Consider the following 26512-nt stretch of genomic DNA (forward strand, 5'->3'; position numbering starts at 1 on the left):
GAACCTAATCTCTTTCATTCTAACGTACAAGTTACTTGCACGCTATAAAATACCGAATGAAATTTTAAATAAAAACGAAAAAAAATATTTATTAAATTATTTATAGAACGGAAAGGAAAAGAATATTAAAGAGTTTCACACACTGAGTTTAATTCTATCCAAGAGGATTCAATCTTTGAATGTTCCCCATTTGACTGGATTCTGCAGTTTATCCAATACTGTTCAATCATTGAATAAAAAAAATAAGACGAATTATTTAATCGAAAGCTGTTTAAAAATAATACTATAATTCTTATTTTCTGGTTTCCTTAAAATTGGATTCTTGACATTGACATGTTATCGGATAGTTGGTGATAATTATGATGTAATCATATGCATATGATTGTTTGTCGATGTTTTTTTAATCAGTTTTCACGTTAATAATGAAGAGAAATTCTACAAAATAATCACAAATACTATTTAAAGAAATTTACGAAAACTAAAATACACTACAAAAAATGACCAAAAAGAAACTTTCTAAATTACTTATCGGGGTTGAATGTAAACACAATAATCCTGGAGTTATAAACAACTCTTAATATCCAACCTATCAAAAATTATGTAGGATGTGTTTGGATAAACAACACGAAAAATTCAAAACATAATCAGGTATGTTACTTGTATTAGTAGTATGATGTGATTTAAGTATTTAATATTCTATGAATTGAGTTCCTCATAAGGTGGATTAATTTAGGTCATATCTAAATCTTATCTTGTCGTGTTTCTATAAATGAATGCTCCAAAACCTATTGATAGGAATTGGAAGTGGGAGAAAGGAGATGTAAAAACTTATCCCATCAAGTGTTTATACCAAGTAAATAAATGCATTATATTTGTCCTATATAAAAGTTAGTTATCATTTAATCATGGTTAGGTGATGTACTACACTTTAATTTGTGACTCTCATGGTTAAACTGCTTGGTTTGATACGGGTAAGTATTCAAGATTTTCGTTAAGGGAGTTCAAAAAAGGAAAAAGCTAAAAATTAAAAGAGATTGTGGCAAATGGGAATTGAACTAGTGATCCCACAAAGATTTTGAACCCCCTTAATCACTAAACTATGTTTTTGGATTGTGTCAAGATGATTCAAAATATAATATATAGAGGTACAAAACATATTTTATTTTTCGACGCAGGGGGTTCGGGTGAATCTCCTTCCACCCCTAAATCCGCCCCTTGTTGTATGAACGAACTTTTCAAGTTTAATTCCAAAATAAACCAATAAAAGAAGAAAAACACAATTAAAAAATGAGATTAACATGGGAATATTATTAAAGTTGTAGTTAAATAACTTTAGTTTATACTCCTTTTGGTCCATAATATCTATCTTAAGGTTTCGGCCGACAATTAAGAAAGACATTTAATAATTTTAATCATGAGAATTTTTATTGAAAATACGTTTTATATATATCTTCGTTTATATATTCGAAGAAAAAGGAAACAACAAACAATTAATAAATTCCTTTCACCTAAATGTAGGTTTCAATAATAGCAGAGGTCGTGCGCAGCTGGTGCAGGTGTGTTCTAGGAAGGTTTGGGCACGTGAAATTATTAAGGGGTTTTGCTTGGTCTAGAAAAATTGTTAGTTAACAGTCCTAAATTTTGGCTGCTTTTCTCTTTGTTGAATATTCTGTATTCAAAAATTATATATTACATCAGTTGGTTCAAAAACTCCCAATCTCAGCTTGCCATTTTGCTTCATATTCTGCAAAATTTGCGTTTTGTCCTATGAGATAATGCATAATGTTCAGTTCCTCTAAAACTATGAAAAACAAGTCAAAAACTCAAGTAAGCTGAATGCCCTTAAATTGACTATTATAAGATGGACTTATAGTGTATTTGTGACCAACCTTGCAAAATTAATTTATTTTGAAAAGTTTTTTTTTTTTATAAGTACTTTTAGTAAAGAAACTTGTGTTTGACTAATTAATTTGAAAAATAATTTTGAGCATAAATTAGTGTGTGGTCAAGTTTTTAGAAATATTTCTAAGTGTATTTTTCTCTGCTTTTAGGAAGAAGTTACTTCTTTCTTCTTTTGCTTCTACTCAAAAGTAATTTTTTCCTTCTAAAAATATAGCCAAACACTTTAACTTTGAAAAAAAATACTTTTTGACCAAATAAAAATTGACGAAAAAGAGACTTAGCCAAACAAGCTATTAATTAAAAAAAAAAACAAGTTAGAACTTTCAATGTTGAATGCCCATTTTTCAAATAGTCAATTGATGGATAGTTGTTTGTCAACTAAAGCTTCTAAACTTTTATTTAGAAAAAGGTAAATTAAATAGAAACAATCAAACAATTACTGTCGATTGGCAGCAAAAACGATGGATTTATGAATTGAAATGCGTCCAAGCACTGTGCCAAAGCTTAGGCTGAATTCTTTGGACTTTTTAAGCATATTATGAATATATCAGTCCTTTTTTGTCCAATTATTTGTCACTATGTTGTGGTAGAGACTCAAGCAACTTGTATCTTATAATTACTTTGGCTAAGAAAATGACCTTATACGAACCATTTACAATTTGAATAGAAGATAATGAGCATACAAAGATCTCCTACATTTTATTTTCTTATCTCTTGTATTATTTTTTTAATAGGTAACCTATAAACTAAAGTCATATAACGTAAAAACAATTGTAATTAACCATAAAACTGATCTTTCCTGTCTTGGTTTGTTTTCTTCATTATATTTCTTATTTTCTTGGTGTTGGAGAAGTGGGGAGGATTTTGAGAAGTATGCATGAAATGTGAACTATTAGGGTTTGTGCAATTATTGGAAAAAAAAATAGTGAAGTGGCCCTTCAAATTTAGACTTTTTGTCATTTAGGGTCCTCTAAAATGCTGTGAGTTGCTCTCTCTGTCTCTGATTTTGAAAAAATCAAGTGTCCATGCATTTGTATTGGCAAATAAAATTATTGGTTGGCATTAATCATCTTAACCTATCCTCATCCTCATTTTGAACTCTATTATTGGCTTTTGTCTTGTGGGTGTCTTCTCGCAATTTACAAGGTGTATACTATCATAAAGAGGACATAAAGTATTAAAAAATTGCAGTCTCTCCCCCTTCCTTATGTTGATATTAGAATGAATTTTTATATATATATTGATAGTGTACATTTTTTATCAATAATTTTAACATATGATAGTAGGTTAGTTACTATTTTTATCAGGTTATGAGTTTATACTTATCATGGAGATCTCGATAATTACCTTAATTATTTTTTATTGCATACAACTTATACTCTAGAGTACAGTATATGTATATATATAGTCTCTTCATAGTCAAACACGTTATTTAAGTACTTTCTTATTACAAGCCATACAGTAGAGAGAGAACAATTATTTAGTTTTTACTATTTCTCCCAGTGATGTGATTACTGTAATTGAAGTTTGAAAATGTTGACTATTCAGAAGACAAAGCATGTTAATGAATCTCTTTCAGCCAAATGCAAACATCATATTGGCATGTTGGAGAAGGACTTAAATAATGTTGAATTGCATTATATATATAGGAGCTATTTTTGTTTTCTGGCTATCTTTTTAAATTGGTCCCAAAGAAATTCAACATGGGACATAATATTTCATAATGTGCCAAATTTACGAGGAAAAAATAAAAATGAGTGCCCCCACCTATCACCACTTGTATGATGTTTATCTCTTAGCTAAGAAAATGATAGCTCACTCCTTTTCATCTAACCTAGTTGGTCAGGGAAGCGGCCCAGAATTTAAAAATCGCGGGTGCACTTTTTGATTCAACTAAAATCTAATGCGGCCCAGAATTTGAAGATCGCGGGTGCACTTTTTGATTCAACTAAAATCTAATCTGTATATAAGGACACGATTTTCTAAAGACATATACATGTATATATAAAATTTTTGCCTAACTTTACGGGTGCTTGTGACCCATCTACCTATTGCATAGGTCCGCCTCTGGTTAGGCCCATGGAAAACAATTCTAGTCACAGTTTACTCGTCTTTTATATTTATTTTAGTTAAAGTTTTTAACTTAGAAATTAATTTTAAAAGCGAATAAATATTTGTTAGATGGAAAAGGATTAAAAAAATTAAGAATATAAACAACAACAACAACAAGTGTAGTCCCACAAGTGAAGTCTAAGAAAGATAGTTTGTACCAACCTTACTCCTACGTTGTGAAGGTTTAGAGACTATTTCTGATACACCCCGGCTCAAGCAAAGCACAGTCATAGCAGCTTTAAAAAGAAATACAGGAGTGAAAAAGCCGAGAAACAATATCGACATAAAAAATTAAGAATATAAAAAAGAATAAAATATCATAGTGAAGTGTTGTGGAGAGATTGAATTTGGCTCATATTGCTGAGCTTACTTGTAAGATCACACTGCAACTTTCAGTATAGACTTCTCATGAGAGACCAGTTAGGCATGAAGATAAGTGTTAAGGCTCTATTATTAGTATAGACAATAAGAACCTTTGGGTACTGAGCTTGCCTATTATGAAAAGATAAGTGCTAAGGCTCTGACCAATTCAAGCTCAGCTTCATCTACCCACAAAAGTCAGATGAATGCAAAGCAACTTGGACTACTTCAATAAGAACAACAAATATGAGAATAATACATGTTATGAATGAAGGAAACAGGAACAACTAGTTCTTAGACAAACCACATATGGGGACAAGCCATTGTACAAGGACCAACAATGGTGGAACAATGTATGCCATGGATATGCCTAGCTCTAATCAAACAATCGGCCGCAGCACTGCAAAATTGATGAAAGTATTTAACAATGAATGAGAAGGGGAGGAGGAAAAATATCTTCACTAGATAGGTAATGGTGTGTGCAATGATAATATGTTGAAGCATTGGTCTTCTTGGTGTCTTTGGATTTGTGAAGATGCTTTCTGCTTTGAGTGGCTTCTGATACGCGACTTGCTGATGTACTTCTCTGGCCAATTTGCTTGACGCACAGCGCTTAATCTTCCATTTTTGCTAACAGCATAAGGGAAGCTAATTGTGCCTGGAGCCTGTTGCTCCTTCGGAAGTTCATGAATACTAGATGGAGTGAACAATGGAGACGGCTTTGGCCTCAACTTTCCTTCCTTCCAAGCCGTGAATGTATGCAGTAAATTAGATGGCACCTGCAGGCCAAAAGAAAATTCCATAAGTTTGTAATGAATGTAATGCTGACCCCAACTTGCTTGGGATTGAGGCGAATTGTTGTTGTTGCAATGAAGGTAATGCATTCAGTAAAGATGAATATTGTCTACTATTCCTTGTAGCAGCTACCCTTTACCAGACATCATTACTCAAATTCTTTAACATCCTTTACTGAAATTTCTCAAATAACAATCTGTTCACATAGTCTAAAAATTTCTAGTAGTTTGATATAAGCTACGGAGTATTAATTAGTTTTGAGATATGCTTGAGTGATGCTGAATGATCATTTCATTATGTTAACCAAAGGTGTGCACTTTAAGTAACCCTCTTTAGATTCTTTTCGGGAAACTATAAATAAGTTTCACTAACGAAACTTCAAGTGCTTTCAAACTTACAGCAGAAACCAGGCTACAGGCGGCAAAGGACAAAGAAGATGCTCCAAATGGAGCATTTCCAGTTTTGCCATCCTTCTTAGCTGAGCTTAGATTGTCAACAGACCCGAAACTTGATGCAGTAACCTCCTCTTCGTCCTCCTCCTCCTCTTCTTCCTCCTCATCTTCCTTCTTTTCCGCCCACGTTTTCTCAACATTATCTGTTGGTTCAGAAAGTAGAATATCATCTTCTTCTTGGATTCCCATTTCAACTTTCTTTTCCTCCTCTTCTTGCATTCTCTTTAATTCGTCATCCATGTCTTCCATTGCCTCCTTCAGAGACAATTCCGCTTCTGCTAATTCAAGCTCTTTCTTCAAGAGCTCTATCTTCACCTCACCTGCTTTCTTTTTCTCTTCAGTCCACTTCTCCAGCTTTTCAAACATAGGTTTGCATGTGTTTTCCACAGAGGTAACAAACCGTTTCCACACATTATCTGATTGGACAGCCCCACCTCGCCCATAAAACTCGTCAAATCCAAGGGGAAGGAATTCAACCTTATCAGGATCAACATCTTCACCCTCTTTTACAGGAGGTTGCCAAAACAATCGTACCCCATGTTCCTCGTCTTCCACATAGTTGATAATCCTTCCAGTTGGAGTGTGCAGGATGACCGGATCTTCGGTATATACAAGTTTAGAAGGATCTTCAGGATCAGGCTCTGGTTCCTTGTTAAGTAGAATAAATTCTGGCTTTTGATCTAAGAAAAAGGAAACAAAAAAGTAAGTCTACATAAAGAGGCTTATCAGAAGAGAGATTAGACATCAGGTCAATTGGGAACTATATGAACAGAAATATATTTACAGGAGAAGTACTAACGGCACGTTTGTGCGCAATCAAAACTGTTTATAGAAAGAAGTCAAGAGTTTCCTCCCTCGCTCCCTCCCTCTCTTACACACACAACATGCACATACATTTGCGACAACATTCTTTCCATGACCATCCCTAATAGATGAGAATGTAAAACAAATAGAAAATCCTACCTTTGGACCACCAATATTCAAGCTCTGCAGGCATAGGTAATCGCAGAGGAGCTTTGTAAAATGAGTTTAGCCACATTTCTCTCTCTTCATCCACATCATGCACATATGCTTTCCAATAATCAGGAACCTGCGTAACAAATGAATCAGTTCTAACTTTTCCAACATTTATAACAGAAAGGATAACAAACAGATTCAACTCACTTCATAAAACTGGTTGATGAATCCTGGTGCCATCCACACATCATCTTCTTCATATAAATATGGATGCTGAGGATCACTATAGGGACCTCTCTCTTCTCTCACCACTACCAGGGAACAGCCAAAGTAGGTTACAAAAGTCGATAGTCCTCGAATCAATTCAGAAAGTTCACGAACGATGATAAGAGAAGGGAAGATCATAATTTCAAATCTAGAATCTTGATAGCTGATTTAGAGAGAGAGAGAGAGAGAGAGAGAGAGAGAGAGAGAGAGAGAGAGAGAGAGAGAGAGAGAGAGAGAGAGAGAGAGAGAGAGAGAGACTGAAAATAAAAAAAAGGAGCAGTTTCTACAATCGTATGCTAGACTCAGCATTATAATAGGACCTCACAATTCAAACGATATCCTAAAAAACCATCTTATGTTCTCAATTTCAAAAACCTTCAATAGCTGAAACGGTTTATTAGTATTTGGGCATTTTATCATATAGTGAGTATTTGAAGTCAGAAGTTCGAGCATGCTCAACCAATCTTCTGCACATCAATTGGCATCAAGAGTAAGCTACACACTCACAAATGTCTCTAGAAGTGTTTCAACAGTTTCCTAAAACAAAATGCTATGTCACATTTGAGTAGCAGTTTGGACAAACAAAAATGTAATAACAGGAAAACATTTTCACAACTACTGAAGAAAAAAGCGATATTACGACCCATTGCATTGAAACTGAATACTGGAACGGGACTGCATTTATGATAATCATATTGCAAAAAACTAGAAGCGCACAATATGGACCTATAATACAAAGTTCTCATAATCAGAGTTCATCTAGTAAATGACTTTCTGATAGTGTATATAGTTGCTTATCCTCCAAATACATTTGATAACCATGTAATAGCATTACTGGTAAACCTGTATGTGCTTGTCCTACACAGAGCGATATCTTCCCCTCATGGTTGTATAAGTTCATTTGGAAAGCCGAACATGACTTTTTATTATTTTTTATAGATGTAGTTGCATAGAGTACAGTTCCATACAATTGTGAACTAGTACCTAAAATAGGGTCTATACACATACATACGATTCTATTTGCTTCATAGGTAGGCTATCTTCTTCATGCGCTGTCCAAACAACCGATTTTCTTCTGTCCAAAGTGCTTATTAATCATATCCTTCAGTTAAACAGATGCACAAGTAAACGCTCTCAGTTGATTAATTACATCTTTAACAAGAATGTCTCGATGTTATAGAAAGAGGTATATCTTGGAGTGCCATAGCTTAGTGAATCACTCATCCAATTAATTGGTCATACACAATCTTTGTCAAATATGTATATAAGTTCCTTTCTTCGTGCCATATTCGACATGTTTTCATTGAAAATCTTAGAGACGAATTTCCTTTTCTTTTTTCCATATTAAACAACATTCTTAAGGAAAATATTTTCTTCGAAGAGGAACTTGAGTCTCGAACTCTGTAAATGATCTACATGACTGTAAATAAGTCCACTCCCTGTTAAATTCCATAATGAAAGGCAAAAAATTGTTATCAGGTTATCTAATTATTTCGCAGTGTAACTAGTCATGGGGAAAGCACGTAAATCTGATAAAGCATAATGACAGGCGAAAAATCATCATCAGGTTATCTAATTATTTCACGTGTAACTCATGAGAGTATAACACTGTAACTAATCATGGAGGACAGCACGTATATCCGACAAATAAGAAAACACTACATACTTCCATCAGGCTTGTTAACAAACATCCGAGCTTTAGCAGCTGCAACTTCTGCTATACCTGCATGCATCTGAAATAAATACTGTAAATATTTTGTAGGTGTCAGCTAAAAAGCCAAGCTGCATATGCTTAGTCTTCAATTTACCGCCGAAATTTCTGCATCGCATCCATAAGTATCCCTCACAAGTTCTCCAAAATAAAAACGACCCTGCATCAAAACGTGAAAAGAGTTAAATTTGAACTCTATCACCAGGCCTAGATTCTCAAAGCCTCTAAAGATGTATGTGCATCAAAAACATGAAGTGAACAGAAGAAATGATGAGACTAAGAGAACATTGTCAGAATGTGACTCTTCCTTCCATAGCTTTGGAGCTCATTTTGCCATATTTTACTTAAAACTATTGATTCTGTTTAATATCTAGAAGGAGTTATTAAGAAACTTCACATCAATGTGTGAGGACAATAAATCTATTATATTATAGTGGTAAAGCTTTTGTCAGTTGTTTGATGTTTTCTGCACAGCCAAATAATCGGGGGGTTATCCAAGAGCACTGACAGTAGGGTTTCTAGAGTTTTTTTTTTTTTCTTTTCATATCTCAGCAACCTATACTCATAACCTGCTCAGACAGATAGCCCATATACAGCCTTCTAAAAAACAAGAGAGAGAGAGGCCAGGTACAAGCTTGTAAACTGTCTTCTTCGCCAGTTCCTTTTACCCATATGTTGAAAGTTTTTTCTTTGATTTTTATCCCCCATTCTAGGTCTGAAGGGGAGCCTTGGCACAACGGTAAAAGTTTCCGCCGTGTGACCAGGAGGTCATGGGCTCAAGCCGCAATAATAGCCTCTTGCAAAAATGCAAGGTAAGGTTGTGCACATCAAAGCCAATATGGTTTGACCCTTCCGCGGACCCGCGCATAACATAAGCTTAGTGCACTGAGTTGTCCTTTATTCTTGAATACATCTAACTTCCACTAGTAGGGTGGAAGGATGGACAAATTTGCAGTAAGAACTAGTGATAAATTCATCAACTCATATCTTATTTGAAATACCGTCTTTATGCTTTTAAGCATTGAGTACATTCTCCTCATTTTAAAATCATATGCCATGATTTGGCTGTGTGGTTGAAGATTATCTAGTGAGAATGAGAGTGCTCTGCAATTTGTTAAATTTTCTTATTGGACAAATAATTTTACATGAGATGAAGGTTTGATAGGCACTTACATAAATTGTGCGTTCATTAACTTCATATAAACCACAACCATGCATTCTCCCATGCTTCCATTGACCAGCATAGCGATATCGCCCCTTCTCCCTAACAGAACATAATAAGAAGATCGAGTTTAACATGTAAGTTCGTGCCTTTGGGTCAATTCCCCACTTACTCCCAGTTTATACATAGTAGAGACCACAGTAGATCAGCAAGTGAATAAGGATAAACTACTTTTTGAGAAAGCAATTTTTTTCTTGAGAAAGGCGAACAATGATAAACTACTCCATCACTCAAATTAAAAGAAATCTACATGCAACAGAGTGCAACCGAAAAAACATGATAATAAAAAAATCACCTTTACTGGAACTGAGGGGGAAAACATCGATAAGTTCAACGACAAAGAAATCTCAAAAGTCAAGGCATGCCCATCAATTCTCAGTTTGGACGTAAAACTTACGGTTTCTTTCCAAATTGCCTGACCCATTCACCATTCTCATAGAAAGGGATTTCATATTCTCCGCTTGTTAGCTCCATGGTATCTTCAATATCCTTCTCCAGCCATTCTCTGTCTTCTGGGGACATGAAGTCTCTCTTTATTATCTTGCCTTCGGCTCTCATCTTGGCTTCAAGCCTGCGAAACAATTAAACTACTTAATAAACTCTTAGAACATTAAAGCAAACAATATTCTTATGAGCAACATTTTGGAACGTAAACATACTTGGACCCTGGAACGGGTTCAATGTGAGGTATCTCAACCTCAACAACTCCATGACCTTCCATGTTGTTTTGAAGCCATTCGCCTTCATACCTGCGAGAAGCAAACAGAAATAATGAGTGATGCTGACGCGAAGTTAAGGAAATACTAACAAACAACGTGATATAAATTAGGCATAATTGTAGAGCGACAACTAGTAAAAAATAAAAATAATACCGACAAACCTGACCAGCCCTTGCTCAGCAACATAAACACCTTTTCCATGTGCCAAGTCATCCCAAACAGTGCCTTCATACCTTCAAATGCAAAGGCCATCAGTTTTACGGATGACATCATCTAAGAACAAGAAGAAAAAGGTAGAAAAGCTAAACCATGACCAAGTGACAGCAAGTAATTGTCACATCAGCGTCGTTTAATGTTAATATAGCTTACACACTGGAGTCTGGAGTAGTTAGACATAAGTCTAACATTCATTTGATAAGGGATCCCGAGTTGGGGAGGCGGGAACCTAACAAGGACATTTTATTCCCTAACTGAAAAAGTGAAGCTGCAATTATGGCCATCAATAGAATCTAGTTTATATGAAATGCCCAAACGACTTGGCAAACATTTCCAAACGAAAACTAGAAAATGTCAACCGCGTAAGAGGCATGAAAACACAGAGTACAGGCAAAACCATGCAAAGCTGCAGATTTGTTACTCATGTCAATTATTGAACTATTATATAATAATTGGAAATCAACTACTTCGATATGAGAAGTGCTTTACCAGTTTAAGGTACTTCTTACAGGGTAGCCATTAGAAAATGTTTCGGTTCAATCAAAAGTATCATTTACTTCTGTTAATTAGAAACCAAGTTCCCATATTCCAGTTGTTCATCAAGGAGCAATGGGCCTCATTGTGAAGATCTATTCCAGTTTAAGCCATATTCCAATGCTTCACATCTGTAAACAACCTTTAACAGAGTACTTCATGAAAACAAAACACAACCTTTAACAGAGTACTTCATGAAAACAAAACACAACCTTTAACTGAGTTTCTCATGTGGAGTTAACAGTCGGTTATATCTATAGCATCTCTAGTGTTCTACAGTAGGAGAAAACGAGAGGTATAATTGCCAGAGCTTAGGACAACTCTTGCTTGTTAAATCTTTGTTCACTCAAAAGTTTATGCCAAATTGCTGAGTAAAGGTCTACTACCCTTAATTTCAATCTATTAGCACTCTGAGAGCTACTGTTCCAATTACATACTCAGATTTCTTGTGCATTTCTGAATATTATATAAGGAAACATAGAAACATGTAGATCTCCTTCCATAATCCATGCGTTCATTGATCTAATTACATATTCCAACGAATATACACATGCCACCTTTTACTGTTTTTGGCCACCCCTAAATTGAACCATCTCTGGTGAGCCTTGAGGATTATGCAGCAAGTGCAATACATCTTCAATACCCGCAAATTTGAGCTTGAACATGACAGCATTAGATAGAAAGTATAGTAACATTTACAATATCATCAGAAAACTGAAATTTTTACATATTAGGACTAGTACTCAGGTTTCTTTAAAAGATAATTATCTATTAAAGATTTGACGAAGTAAAAATGCCAATTCATCCAACAACTACCTCTATTTACTACAACTAGATGAAAAATCTCTTCCATCTCATTTTGGACATCCAATTTCTCTATTCAAGATTTACTTCAAGATGATTAACTAGGCACTGCATTAAAGTAAGGAAATCACTAAATCTAAATATATAGGAAATGCTAGCAATGTCAATAAAGTTTGACACTTGAGAAGGGACTGCCGTGTGGCGAAGAGATCATGGGTGCAAGGCGCGGAAACAGCCTCTTGCATAAATGCAAGGTAAGGCTACATACATAAGACTCAATGTGGTCCGGCACTTCCACAGCATAGCATAAGCTTAGTGCGTCGAGACTTGAAAAATCATAGCACGCAACTAATTTTAGCTTGGGAAAAGAACTCCTCCACATTAGCACAGAGAATCAATGACACACTCCACTATTCAACTCCAATGCCTATGAATATTAGAAGTAACTGAGTAACTCTAGCAGCTCAAACCATATAGCCAATCATATCTATATTCAAAGTTCACTTTTCTTTCTTTTTTAAATGACAGTGGTGTAACCGGCAGCTTGGGCACATCAACTACTCCACGCCAGTCACCTGCTACCTCACACCATTCACCTTTTTTGGGGGAAAACATTCTTTACCTCAATTGTAAAGCAAACACACACCCATATACCCACTATTCAGGTCCAATGCCTATGAAAATGAAAACGAACACTATGAAAATGAAAACTAACACTAGCAGCTAAAACCATATACTTTCACATTCAAAGTTAAAAAACAAAAACAATCTTTACCTCAATTATAAAGAAAATAAAAACCCATTTAGCAAAATCTCTCCAAAAAGAAAAATAAAAAAAAGTTAGCAAAAAAGAGACTCACGAGCTACCATCAGCAAAAATGTAGCTAACCCACTTCAAGAACTCTTCAATCCTATCAAGCTCTTCAATCACTGATTTCGGGTTCGAAATATCATAGTTATTATCCGGCACCACAGGGAACGGTTTCCTATAAGGAACATAAAATGGGGCAATAGGCGGGTCCCGGCCCGCTCTAATTTCTTCACTAATAATATCCTCTTCTTCTTCATCAACCCAATTCGGGTCCCAACCGGGTTTGGTCATTTCAATCGGAGCATCCCCCCAAAGCTCCTTTAAATCCTCTTCCCTCCAATTTTCAGAGTCGTACGGAAAGTCAAACAAGTCCTCGTGATAAGTGTAGTCTTCTGCTTCCTCTTCTAGCTCACGCTTTCTGCGTTTGGAGTTAAGGACTCGCATGAAACGCTTCACGTTTGCTTCGGGTGTGTTGTTTTCTTCATCGTCTGTGTCGGGTTCGCCTCCTGCCCGGGTGTATGGTTGGAGCCCCGTTTCGGATTCCGAGTCCGAGTCTGAGGAAGTGGGTTCTTCGAGTTCTTCCTCTTCTTCTTCTTTTTCTTCTTCTTCTTCTTCTTCTTCTTCGTTCTCATCTTCTGGATTGGGCGAACTGTTTGAGTTGGTTTCGTTTGGGTCCGCCATTGGAGAGTGTTGTTTGTAGGAGTAAAGAGTAAGAGAGTGGGGAGTAGGAGAAGAGGATGAAGAAGATAAGGTGTGTGAAAGTTTGCTTGTTTATATAGGGGAACAACGATGTGACCGATGTGCAGCAAAGAATGGTTGTACGTGTTGTTTTAAGTGCTGTACATAGTGAAGTGAGGGCGATTTTCTCAGTATGGCTGCAGGCCGCTTCTCCTTGATTTTGTATTTACGGGTGTCTTTATCTACACTTTTTACTGTAATTTTGACTAATATTTTAAAATATACTTTATAATCGTATTGACATAAGAAAACTATCATTTATAGTATTTTTTACATAGCTTGTGAATATCTAAATTTTAAATTTAAAATATTAAGTTGATCTAATTTATTTAGCTTTAAAAATTAGTTAAATTAACTCTCAAAAAATAAAAAGTATCACATAAATTATAACGGAGAGAGTAGTAATAGTTAGTACTCATAATATGTAGTAGGGTGATAATATTGATATCCAATGCTTTAGGAAGTAAAAATAGTTTAATTGTTACCAAACGAAAAATAAAAAAAGCACATTTGTGTTAAAGTTAAGTTATGTATTTGTAGTTAGCATTGTATATGGGTGAAATCGAGCCCGTTGGATATCTCGGTTCTCAATGGAGTAAACGGAGCGAGACATGAAAGTAAGAAATCGAAATCGGGGCAAGGAGCCCCTCGAGTCAGAGTCCGGGCAAAACACCTGCCCTCGAAATAATCGGGACCACATCCTCCAGGTCTAATTCAACCCTAAAACTTCGGAGAGCATTACTAGATAATCGAGCACGACTAGCAAAGGGCCGTGATATTCGCACCTAGCCGGATGTCACTGCGTGAATCTCGGCATGTATCGGCAGAAAATCTGTGATTAGCAAAACGAAAGATTTTTATCTTTTATAGAATTGTACTTAGGGTAAAATTCACTTACTATATAAAGGAGAGTCTCATTATTCATTAGGGATTGTAACACGTATATCAAGGCAATATATTATTATTTTCTCTGTTATTCAAAGTTTTTACTTTTGTTCATCAGTTCTTCATTTTTGTGAGCCCAAGATCGAAGGCAGACATTGCATTAAGCTATTGATCACCCCCTTAATTGGTTTGACAATTTATTACATCCTTTATCTATTAATCTAACGCTTTTTATCATTTGTATTGAATTAATCCGCATATCCTTAAAACCACATATAAATTCAATTGGTATCCATTTTTTTTAGGGTAAATAATTTGGCACCCACCGTGGGGCTAAGGATAATAGTGGCAATTTGATACAAATTTTTATAATACACTCTATTTTACACTTATTCTTTGAGCTTTTAATTTCAGGTCAAATTAAAAATGTCAAACTCCCAATTTGCCCATTTGAACGTTGATGTTGAGTCCGGCCACCATGGAGAGAACAACAACATGGTGCCCAACAACGAAGTGCCCCCTGTTGACACCCCCAACGGAGTCCCAGACGTAGATCCGATCGATGCTAACTCACTCGTGGCTATCGAAGCAAACTTGCCTACTGACACCGAAAATAACATTCGCTATGGAGCACGGTCGATAGCCCGAAGTACACACGACGGCGAAGGTGATGGGATCAACTTGGGGGTGATCTTCGAAATGTTACAGACTTAACATGCAGCGATAGCCTAGTTGCAGAACCAAAGTCGCGCCTCCAACAGAGATGATCCCGAACCATCCGGGAAAATGCTCGCAGAAATGGACCGGCCATAGAAAGGTCGGGTGAAGCAGAACCCGGAACCAACCCCGGGATAATAAAAATGCTTGAGGAACTGACAAAACAAGTGGAATCAGGAGAAAAGAAAATCGAAGCCAACGACAAAAAAGTGGAGACCTACAACTCCACGGTCGATCAAATCCCAAGAGCACCACCGAAACTGAAGGGCCTGGATTCCAAGAAATTTGTCCAAAAGCCTTTCCCTCCGAGCGCAGCTCTGAAGCCGATCCCAAAGAAGTTTTGTATGCCCTAAAATCTGAAGTACAATGGAATAACTTATCCAAATAAACATGTGACCTCCTACACGTGCGTCGTCAAGGGGAACGACTTCTAAGATGACGAAATCGAATCCATGCTGCTGAAAAGTTCAGAGAGACCTTGTCAAAGGGAGCTATGATATGGTATCACAACTTACTCCCTAATTCTATTGACTCATTTGCTATGCTTATAGATGCCTTTGTGAAAGCGAAACCAAAAAGTCAGGCCTTTTCAAAGTAAAGCAATGAGATAACGAGATGCTCAGGGAATTCATGTTGAGGTTTCAAATAAAACGGATGGATCTGCCTCCGATCGCGGACGATTGGGCCGTTTAGGCATTCACCCAAGGACTCAACCCCCAAAGCTCATTGGCTTCACAATAGCTGGAACAAAAATTGTTAGAATACCCGGCGGTAACTTGGGCCAACGTCCATAATAGGTACCAAAAATCAGGGTCGAAGACGATCAGCTCGAGACCCCTTCCGGGTCCGTTTATCCTGTCAGAACTAGTGACAGATCCAAAAGAGCCATCGATCATGAACCAAGATCGAACAGAGATTGGTATCAACCATACAATGAAGATGGAAGGGGTAATGGGTCCGGGCGCAACCCTTTGGGGAGTGAAAGAAGAAGCGATCAAGGTAATAATAACCGGGGACTCATGAGTAAAAACGATTTCGACTGACCCATCGGGTCTAGGGAGGCACCAAGGTTATCAGAGTACAACTTCAATGTCGATGTTGTCGACATCGTATCAGTCATCGGACGTATCAAAGATACTAAGTGGCCTCAACCATTGCAATCTGGTCCTGCCCAAAGGGACCCCAACCTAATGTGTAAGTGTCATGGTACTCACGGCCACAAAACTGAAGATTGCCAACAACTGAGAGAAGAAGTAGCCCGGTTATTCAATAATGGATACCTCCGAGAATTTTTGAGTGATCGAGCCAAAAATCACTTCAGGAATAGGGACTCCAACAAGCAGATCGAGCAAGAGGAACCTCAGCACGTCATTAACATGATCATTGGTGGACAGAGGCGGACCCACATGGAGTCAAGAGGGTTCATATAAACCCCATTCGTCGAAAAATAATATTGTGTATATAGGTATATTTTTTCTATCTTCGAAAAAGTAATGATATAAAGATTATTTTGAACCCACTTCAAACAAGTAAATCGCCTAGCCTGCTGGTAAAGAGGGTTCAAATTTCCACATGGTCCTGAGTTCGAAACCAGTTAGTCATATATGCCCTCTATTTTTGGGTTTTTTAATATAGGTCTATTTTCCCATAAAAATGACGTCGGTTATGTTTTTTTTTAAAATATCCCCCAATTCCCCAAATCAGAAAACGATTAGAATCTCTAATCCCAAGCCCTTCGGTGCCTCTCTCTCTCTCTCTCTCTCTCTCTCTCTCTCTCTCTTAATTTCAAAGAGAATCGCTTCCATAGTCACCACTCACCTCTTCCGTTAGCCCCTGCCGAGAAGGTCATCTCCCTAAAAGACAAAGGGCTTCATCTTGGTATCTAACTAAAAGTTCAGGTGATCAATAAGAACTAATTCTAGTTTTCTAATTTCTAGTATTTATTCCTCTTTTGTATTAAGATTTAATCCAAATAAATTTCCTTCACCTCTATGTGCTTTCTTCTCTTTGTTGTAGTTCAATTTCAAAGAACATTGCTTCATGGTCGTCTCCTCCATTAGCCATAAGCCATTGCCGCTTCTCGTTGGGTCGCCTCTCTCCGTCTCTCGCCGTCAGCCTATCAATTATCACTATCAGGTTTCTCAGTTGCTTATATTGCAAATTTTTGTAATTTATGCTTTGGAAAAAAATTCAGATTGTTTTAATGAGTTTTGGCTGAGAAACTCAATTTCAATTTGAGATATACCATGTTAAATATTTTTTTAATATAATTTTTAATCTTAATGGAAAATGGGGAAAGGTGAAAAATTGAGAGTAATAAACTTGCTTATATTGAGAAGTTAAGCACTTTTTCTCTTTAGTTATGAAAAATCTCAAACTGTTGTTGTTGGTTTTGAGTGAGAAATCCTTTTTCAGTTTGAATATACGTATACGTACACATGATTTTTTTGGGCGTGTGTGTACTTTTGATATGGAATGGAAATCAGTTATGTTTCCTTGATGCAGTCAAGGACATTTTCCTTGGCTCGTTGTTGAATCAACATATTTCCCTTTATAAAATAATATTTAGCATGCAATAGTATTTTCTAGGACTGAAGTTCCAAAATCTAGGAAGATCACCTTTGTTGTTATCCATGAATGAAAGTTTCATTGCAATAGTTCTGCAATCTGATGAGTGATCGTTACTTGGGTTGTCTTCGGCCAAATTAATTCTTCTAGTTTAAATTTAAGGTTAAACATATACAAAATTATTCTTCTAATTCTAATTCTAATTTGGTAATCCAGTTTGTATTACAATGAAGAGATTTTACCCTCCAGTATCTTTCAAGTTGCCACAACCAAGTTCTTCCTCTCCAATTGCTACTCCTGTGGAACAAAATTTAAACCAATTAGAAGAGCAACCTCAATCCTCTAAAAGATAAAGATAAGGAATAGATCTTGATTCTTTACTGACTGATCCAAAGGAGAGAATACCCATTAGACATTATCATCCAAATTAGCGTGATGAGATTAGAAGAGAATATCTCTAAAGAGGTCCTTACCAACCCCGATATCATAATTTTTCTCAAAAAGATTTTTCGGGCTTAAAGCGCCTTTTCAATCCTAAATGGTTTGATGAATATCGTAATTGATTGGAGTACAGTGTGATAGAAGATGCAGCTTATTGTTTGTGTTGTTACTTGTTTCAAGATGAAGACATTCATCAAGGTGGAGGCGATGTATTTTCAAGTTTAGGATTTAAGAGTTGGCCCAAAAAAAAGAGATTCGATATTCATGTTGGTAAGTCGAGCAGTATTCATAATCATGCAAAAGAGAAATGTGAAGATCTATTAAAACAAAAACAGTCAATTCAAACTTCATTTGATAGGCAATCCAGTCAAACCAAGCTCGAATACAAAATTCGCTTGAAGGCTTCAATTGAGGTTGTGAGACTCCTATTGAATCAAGGATTGTCATTCCGTGGACACCATGAAGATGAATCATCATTAAACAAGGGTAACCTTCTTGAGATTCTTTCATGGTATGCAGAGAGGTGCGATAAAATCTGTGATCTTGTGTTGAAAAAGGCTCCAAAGAATGATCAGTTGACCTCTATAAACTTCAAAAAGACATTATCATTGCATGTAAAATTGAAACAGTTAAAGCAATTATGGACGATCTAAATGGAGACTTTTTTGCATTGCTAGTTGATGAATCACGTGATTTATCATGCAAAGAGCAATTATCTATTGTATTGCGATATGTTAATAGATGTGGATCTGTGGTGGAGCATTTTATTGGGATCGTTCATGTTCGTAATACTAGTGCTTTATGTTTAAAGGAAGCAATTGTTGATTACCTTGCTCAACATTCTTTGAGTTTATCTTATGTGTGTGGACAATGCTATGATGGAGCAAGAAACATGCAAGGGGATTTATGTGGCCTCAAAACTTTGATTCAACAAGAAAGTAAATCTGCTTATTCCATTCATTATTTTGCACAACAACTTCAATTAACTCTTGTTGCGGTATCCAAAAAGTGTCTTGAAGTGGGAGAACTTGTATTGTTAGTTTCTAATGTATTGAATATAGTGGGAGGTTCTTTTAAACGTATGGATGATCTTCGAGAATCTCAAGCAGAAAAAGTTCAAGAGGCATTAGACATGGGTGAACTTGAAACTGGTAGGGGTTTGAATCAAGAACTTGGTCTTGCCAGAGCTGCCGATACTCGTTGGGGTTCGCATTACAAATCTTTTAAGAACTTTATTTCTATGTTTGGCTCAATTATTGATGTTATTGATACTATCGTTGTTGATGCCCGAACTTTAGAAGAAAGAGCTAAGGCAAAGGGATATCTTAGCACTTGTCAAACATTTGAGGTTGCTTTCATATTGCACCTAATGAGAGGTGTTTTGGGAATCACAAATGAGCTTAATACATTTTTACAAAAAAAGGAGCAAGATATTGCAAATGCTATTCTACTTGTTGAAGTGACAAAGAAATGGTTGCAAAAGCTAAGAGAAGAAGAATGTGATTCATTTATTGATAAGGTGTTTGCATTTTGTGTCAAGTATAATATTTTGATACCAAACTTTGTTGACTTCTATGTTAACTCTGGAAGATTTCGACGTAAAGTTATTGATTATACTATTTTACATCACTATCGTGTTGATATCTTTTTTACGATTATTGATTGGCAAGTTCAAGAAATCAATGATCGTTTTAATGAGGTGACAACGAACTTGCTTCTTGGAGTAACTTGCTTAAATCCAATTGATTCATTTTTCGGTTTTGACATAAAAAAGATATCGATGATGGCTGAATTGTATCCTGACGATTTTGATGAGAATATAATGGTTACGCTCAAGAATCAACTTGAAACTTATATTGTTGATGTTACTGATGTTGATGAAAGGTTCTCAAATCTACAAGGACATGTTGATCTTTCTGAAACACTAGTTAAGACAAAGAAGCATGTGAATTATCCATTTGTGTTTCGCCTTGTGAAATTTGCTTTGCTTCTACCAATTGTCACTGCTACAGTTGAAAGAACTTTCTCAGCGATGAAGTTGATCAAGAGTGAATTGCGAAACCGAATAAATGACGAATTCATGAGCGGTTGCTTGGTACCTTATGCAGAAAGAAAAATATTTAATACCATTTCTGATGAGACTATTATGAATACGTTTCAGGAAATGAAAACTCGTAGAGGACAGTTGTAATAATATATTTTATTAATATATAGTTTTTGTTGACCTCTTTGTATATTTGTTTCTTTGCATTTTGAACCCGCTTGATAAAAATCTTGGGTCCGCCACTGTTGGTGGAGTTGACGTCGCCCAAGGTCCGATGTTAAAGCGCACTAAGATGTCTATTACAAGGGAAAATCGGACTCGAGATTATGTACCGGAGGGAACCATATCTTTCAACAACGAGGACGCTGAAGGCATCGTGCAACCACATAATGATGCATTGGTAATATATGTACTCATAAATAAATCTCGAGTTAGGCGTGTGTTAATCGATCCAGGTAGCTGATAAGTAGGGATTTTGACTACTTATTTGCACATTTTTACTTTAGTTTTAGCTCAAAAATACTTAAAGGTATTCCCAAAAACTGATAAAATGTGCTTACTTGCAGGAGCATTGTAAAAAGAGCCAAAACGATGAAATTCAACTCAAGAAGGAGTATTTTTGGACAAGGACTAAAACCAAGAAAAAAGAGCAAAGTGCGGACCGCACAATATTGAGTGCAACCGCAGACTATGAAGGAACTCTGACAGAATGCCTTTGCAAAGTGCGGACCACATAATTATTGTGTGGCCGTAGAATATGAAGTTCAGAGAGATGGAGTTCTGAGTCCATGAAGAAGTGAGGACCGCACTATTATTGTGCGACCGCATAATTCAAGAGTGCGGGTGCACTCAGAAATGTGCGGTCCGCAGAAGTCCCTTATGTCATGCTCAAATTCAAGAGTGTGGTCGTACTAAAAAATTTACGGTCCGCAGAATCTGAAGACGTGCGGCCGCAACCCAAAATTGTCCGGCCGCAGAAGTTCATCCTGTCAAACCCAGCTTTAAAGTGCGGACCGCACACAAAATTGTGCGGCCGCAGAACCTCCGCAGGGGCAATCTTGTCCGATAATTTAAACTGTGTATAAATAGTTCTTTTTGTCAAATTTAGGTTAAGTTTTGAACTCGAGAAAGTAGATAGCCATTTTTCCTTTACTTCTTTGGAAAACTTTGTATTAGTTTATCATTTTAACATTGGATTTTCATCCCTTTATCATCTATTATGAGTTTAATCTTATTTTCTTCCTTTGTTTCTTCATTTTTGCCTATGAGTAGCTAAATCTCTAGCTATGGTTATGACATAACCCTCATGTGGGTAACTAATGGGTGTTTGATTTAGGGCTTGTTTAAGGTTGGGTGTATGATATTTAGCCTAGTTCTTGCTTGAATTTAGGAATTAATGGTTGCAAACATTGATTCATGCCTAATTGACTTAGTCTCTACTTGAGAAAGAGAGACTAAGTCTAGGAAAACTTGGCTAACAAGAAATTGGGGTGAACTCAAGAAATTGATAGCCCCAATTAAAGGGTTGAATCTAGAGATAGTAAGACCTGACTTGAGCATATATCAACAGTTTTGTGAATTACCCATTTGGACTTGAGAAAGCCAAATTGGGTAAAACCACTCTAACTACTGAGAGGTATCGAGTGGGCAATCGCGTGTTGATTGCTATATTATACCCCGACCAACAAAACATGCCCTAAAGCCCACAACCCGTTAGGTAACCACCTAGGTGGAAGTCACATCCCTAGATCTTTTATAAACTTGAAAAACAACAACACCAAAAAAATCGTTTTATAGATTTACATTTACAAACAATAGCATAAATTTTAGAAGTAGAAAGAAACAACCAAGTATGTGGAAGTGCATTTTAGGCACATCATACACCTAGTCTAAGTATATACCTAATCCAATATAAGCTCTCTGAGGAATCGACCCTGACTCAAAGTTGGGTAATTATAATTGCATCGACCGCTTCACAATCCCAATCAATGGTGTGAATTTGGGCGACATAAACTTTTGGCACCGTTGTTGGGGAGCTTAAAACGGATTTAGCTATATATTTGGTTTTGTATGTGACTTGTCTTCTTTTCCTTCCGAGTTACTAACCTTTTTGCGAATCGATTATAGGTACAAAAATGGCTCTCAACAATGATCCTATCGGAAACTTGCCTTTGGGGGAGGAAGTGGACGATGACCAAGGTGATGAGGTTCCTCTTGAACTCTCTAGCAAATAGGCGAGGCCGACCACCTCATGACAATATTCCCGTCCCTTCCCCACATCCACCAAGAGCGGCTCTACACCGGGTGTTGCCAAATGAAGGATACACAAGTGCTATAGTCCCGCCCCGCATTAAGGCGGGTAACTTCCAAGTCACCAATGTTATGCTCACATTGCTAGAGCAACATGGATTCTTCACCGGGGCTCCGAGTCAAAATGCATACAAAACACTTGAAGGGGTTTGTGGACACTTACTGGGGGAGTAAACAGACCAACGTCTCCGAGAATGCTCTAAAGTTGAGGCTATTTCGCTTTTCTCTACATGGGAAAGCCTTGGATTGGTTAGAAAGATTGCCAAACCATTATATCCATACATGGGATGAATTAGCAGAAAAATTCATTGAGAGGAGATTCTAGCATTCAAGCAAGAACCCAATGAGCCTTTGCACAAGATTTGGGAGAGGTACCGTACTATGGTGAAAGAATTCCCGAATAATGACATGACTGAGGCTATGATTCAACAAACCTTCTACAGGGGGATCAATACTACCAATCAATGCATGGTCAACCAACTTGCCGGTGGGAATTTCATGACAACACCATATGCTGAAGCTTGTGAGATTTTAGATGAAATGGCAGATACTTCATCCGCATGGCAAAGTAGAGCTAATGTTCCTCAAGGTGATCCAAATGTGATTCACATACACAAAGAATTGCATGATCATGGGCAAGCAATTGCTGAGTTGACCACAACAATGAATCAATTAGCCAAAGCTCAACTTCAATAAGTTCAAGGTCCTAAGCAAGTAAATGCAATTGAAAGTGTCAATATCATGGTGAACAAGCGAAGGCAAAAGGGTCAACAAGTGCAAAACCGTGTGGAATAATTTGTGCAAGATGATAGTGGGTTTGACCAAGACGAATCATACAATGAGCAAGAGGAAGAAGTGCAATATGTGAATAACTACCAAGGGCAAAGAAACAACTCAAGGCCCGAATCAACAACAATGGAGATCTCAAGGAAATTGGAACAATCAAAACCACCAAGGCAATTGGAGTGGTGGTAACAACAACCAAGGTAATTGGAACAATAACAATAATCAAGGAAATTAGAATAATCAAGGCAACCAAGGCAATTGGGTGGGAACAATCAAGGATATTGGGGAGGCAACAACTAAGGGGTTGGAATAACAACCAAGGGAATCAGGGGTCGGGCTTTCAAAGGCCCCTGATGTATCAACAACCAAGCAACCCGCCTCCTTATCCGTCTCATGGTTCTAGCTCTTCCAATAATGAAATATGACAGATTGAAAATATATTCAAATAAATGATGGAGAAAAATACTGACTCCGATGCTCAACTAGCCTCTCACAACACTTCAATCCGCAATTTAGAGGTTCAAGTAGGGCAAATCTCGCAAAGCTTTAAATACTCGTCCTAAGGAGTCACTACCTAGTAACACAGTGATGAACCCGAAAGGTGGAAACAACACGGGACATGCCATGACCGTAACCACAAGGAGTGAAAAATGTGGGGAAGCAACGACCTCAAACCAAAGAAGAATTGTGGATGATGATGTAGTGATTAAAAAAGATGAAATTCCAAGCAATGTGGTTCAAGCTAATGAAGAAGTGAGAATGGATATTGATAAAAATATGAACGAGACTCAATAAGAAGTGAACCCATCTAGGGAACACATGATTGACATACCGGAACAGGTAGTGCCAAAGGCCAAAGCACCAATGCCAAGGCCTCATCCTCTATACCCTCAAAGGCTCGCCAAGAAAAATAGCGGGAACCAATTCAAGAAGTTTATTGACATGATGAAGAGCTTATCCATTAATGTGTCATTGGTTGAGGCGTTGGAACAAATGCCCTGCTATGGAAAGTTTATGAAGGATTTGATGACAAAGAAAAGATCAATGAATTGTGAGACTATAAAGATGAAACATCAAGTGAGTGCTATTGTGCACTCAATGGCTCTGAAGTTAGAAGATCCCAATGCTTTCACAATCCCTTGCACTATTGGGAGCGCCGACTTTTCCAAAGCTCTATGTGATCTAGGGGAGACTATCAACTTGATGCCCTACTCGGTGTTCAAAACTTTGGGAATTGGGCATCCAATACACACATCTATGAGGTTACAAATAGCGGATCATACTATGAAGAGACTATTGGGTATTATTGATGATGTGTTGGTTTGTGTTGATAAGTTCATCCTCCCGGCGGACTTTGTGATTCTTGATTGCGAAGTGGACTATGAGGTGCCTATTATCTTGGGTAGACCTTTCCTTGCTACTGGGAAGGCTCTTGTTAATATGGATGCCGGTGATCTCACCTTCTGGGTGGGTGATGACAAGGTGGTTTTCCATGTATGCAAATCTATGAGGCAACCGAATAGCAATGAAGTTTGTTCATTTGTGGATTTAGTGATCGAGGTGATTGTTGATGATGCTAGTGCCATGATGAATGTTGATGATACTTTGGAGGCCGTATTGCTTAATCATCATGATGATGAGAAGTAAGGCTATGTGAAATGTGTAAATCATTGCAAGGAATAGGGTCGTACACTTATGAACCTCGAAAATTATCCTTAGATCTTGAGAACCAGAAGGCTCCTCCAACAAAGCCCTCAATCGAGAAGCCTCCCACTTTGGAGTTAAAGCCATTACCTCCACATCTCAGGTATGAATTCCTTGGTCCATGTTCTACTTTACCGGTTATTCTTTCCTCTTGTGTGCAGGCAAACTCTACTTTGGCGGTGCTACAAAAGTGGAAGAAATCTATAGGATGTACATTGACGGACATTCGGGGTATAAGCCCCCGCCTTTTGCATAAACATGATTATTTTGGAGGAGGATGCCAAACCCTCCGTTGAACATCAAAGAAGATTAAATGAAGTAATGCAAGAGGTGGTGAAGAAAGATATCATAAAATAATTGGATGTCGGGGTTGTTTACCCCATTTTCGATAGCTCGTGGACCTCTCCGGTGCAATGTGTCCCAAAGAAAGGGGGCATGACTGTGGTCACAAATGATAAGAATGAGTTAATCCTCACAAGAACGGTGACTGGGTGGAGAGTGTGTATGGACTATCGAAAGCTCAACAAAGTCACTCGAAAAGATCATTTCCTACTCCCATTCCTTGATCAAATGCTTGATAGGTTGGCCGGTCGAGCTTTTTATTGTTTGCTTGATGGATATTCCGGCTACAATCAAATTCTTATTGCTCCGGAGGACCAAGAGAAGACTACTTTCACTTGTCCCTATGGTACTTTTGCATTCTCACGAATGCCATTTGGGTTATGCAATGCACCGGCGACTTTTCAACGGTGTATGATGGCCATCTTCACCGACATGGTGGAGGATTTTCTTGAGGTCTTCATGGATGACTTTTTCGTGGTAGAAAATTCTTTTGATGATTGCTTGAACAACTTGGATAAAGTCGTGGCAAGATGTGAGGAAACAAACTTGGTTTTGAATTAGGAGAAATGTCACTTCATGGTCGAGGAAGGCACTATCCTCGGCCATAAAATTTCAAAGCATGGTATTGAGGTTGACAAGGCCAAAATAAAGGTGATCTCTAAACTCCCACCCCTACATCCGTGAAGTGAGTGAGGAGCTTTTTGGGTCATGCGGGGTTCTATCGCCGATTCATCAAGGATTTTTCCAAAGTGGTGAATCCCCTATGTAAACTATTGGAGAAGGATGCCAAGTTCTATTTCAACGAGGACTGTATGAAGGCATTCGAATTTCTCAAGTTCAAATTGACTACTGCTTCTATTATCACCGCACCGGATTGGAGCTTACCTTTCGAGCTCATGTGTGATGCAAGTGATGTGGCGGTTGGAGAAGTTTTAGGGCAACATATCAACAAAATCTTCCATTCAGTCTACTATGCTAGCAAGACCATGAATGATGCCCAAGTCAAATACATAGTGACCGAAAAAGAGCTACTTGCTATTGTCTTTGCTATGTGTGAGAAGGCACGGGAGAAAATATGTTATTGATATTGGATGACCAATACAATACAAGAGGTC

The 26512-nt window shown here is 37.3% G+C and overlaps 3 protein-coding genes across 4 annotated transcripts; 2 read left to right on the forward strand and 1 right to left on the reverse strand.

Annotated features, from left to right (window-relative positions):
* Nucleotides 1–4577: 4577 nt before the first annotated feature.
* On the reverse strand, nt 4578–13618 carry LOC104109225 (protein TIC 100). Of its 2 annotated transcripts, none has more exons than XM_009618452.4 (11): nt 12912–13618; nt 10659–10730; nt 10438–10527; nt 10176–10349; nt 9730–9820; nt 8654–8716; nt 8512–8578; nt 6786–6889; nt 6585–6711; nt 5568–6301; nt 4578–5153 (listed from the first exon to the last, which is right to left on the reverse strand). In XM_009618452.4, exons 1-11 carry the CDS (start codon nt 13541–13543, stop codon nt 4836–4838), a joined length of 2472 nt encoding a protein of 823 aa, XP_009616747.1. In that variant the 5' UTR covers nt 13544–13618; the 3' UTR covers nt 4578–4835. The 2 variants fall into 2 exon arrangements, with proteins under 2 accessions (XP_009616747.1, XP_009616746.1); XM_009618451.4 differs by having other exon boundaries at nt 6786–6931; nt 12912–13617.
* Nucleotides 13619–18851: 5233 nt separating this feature from the next.
* Nucleotides 18852–20402, forward strand: LOC104109232 (uncharacterized). Its single transcript, XM_033659441.1, has one exon. The coding sequence runs from the start codon at nt 18852–18854 to the stop codon at nt 20400–20402; it is 1551 nt and encodes a 516-aa protein (XP_033515332.1).
* A 3891-nt stretch (nt 20403–24293) lies between these two features.
* LOC138901936 (uncharacterized) lies at nt 24294–24998 on the forward strand. The gene is made up of 2 exons (XM_070189736.1): nt 24294–24671; nt 24780–24998. The coding sequence occupies exons 1-2, from the start codon at nt 24294–24296 to the stop codon at nt 24996–24998; spliced, it is 597 nt and encodes a 198-aa protein (XP_070045837.1).
* The last annotated feature ends 1514 nt before the right edge of the window (nt 24999–26512 follow it).

This window comes from Nicotiana tomentosiformis, chromosome 11 (genome assembly GCF_000390325.3).
Source record: "Nicotiana tomentosiformis chromosome 11, ASM39032v3, whole genome shotgun sequence".
Classification (NCBI taxonomy): Eukaryota; Viridiplantae; Streptophyta; class Magnoliopsida; order Solanales; family Solanaceae; genus Nicotiana; species Nicotiana tomentosiformis.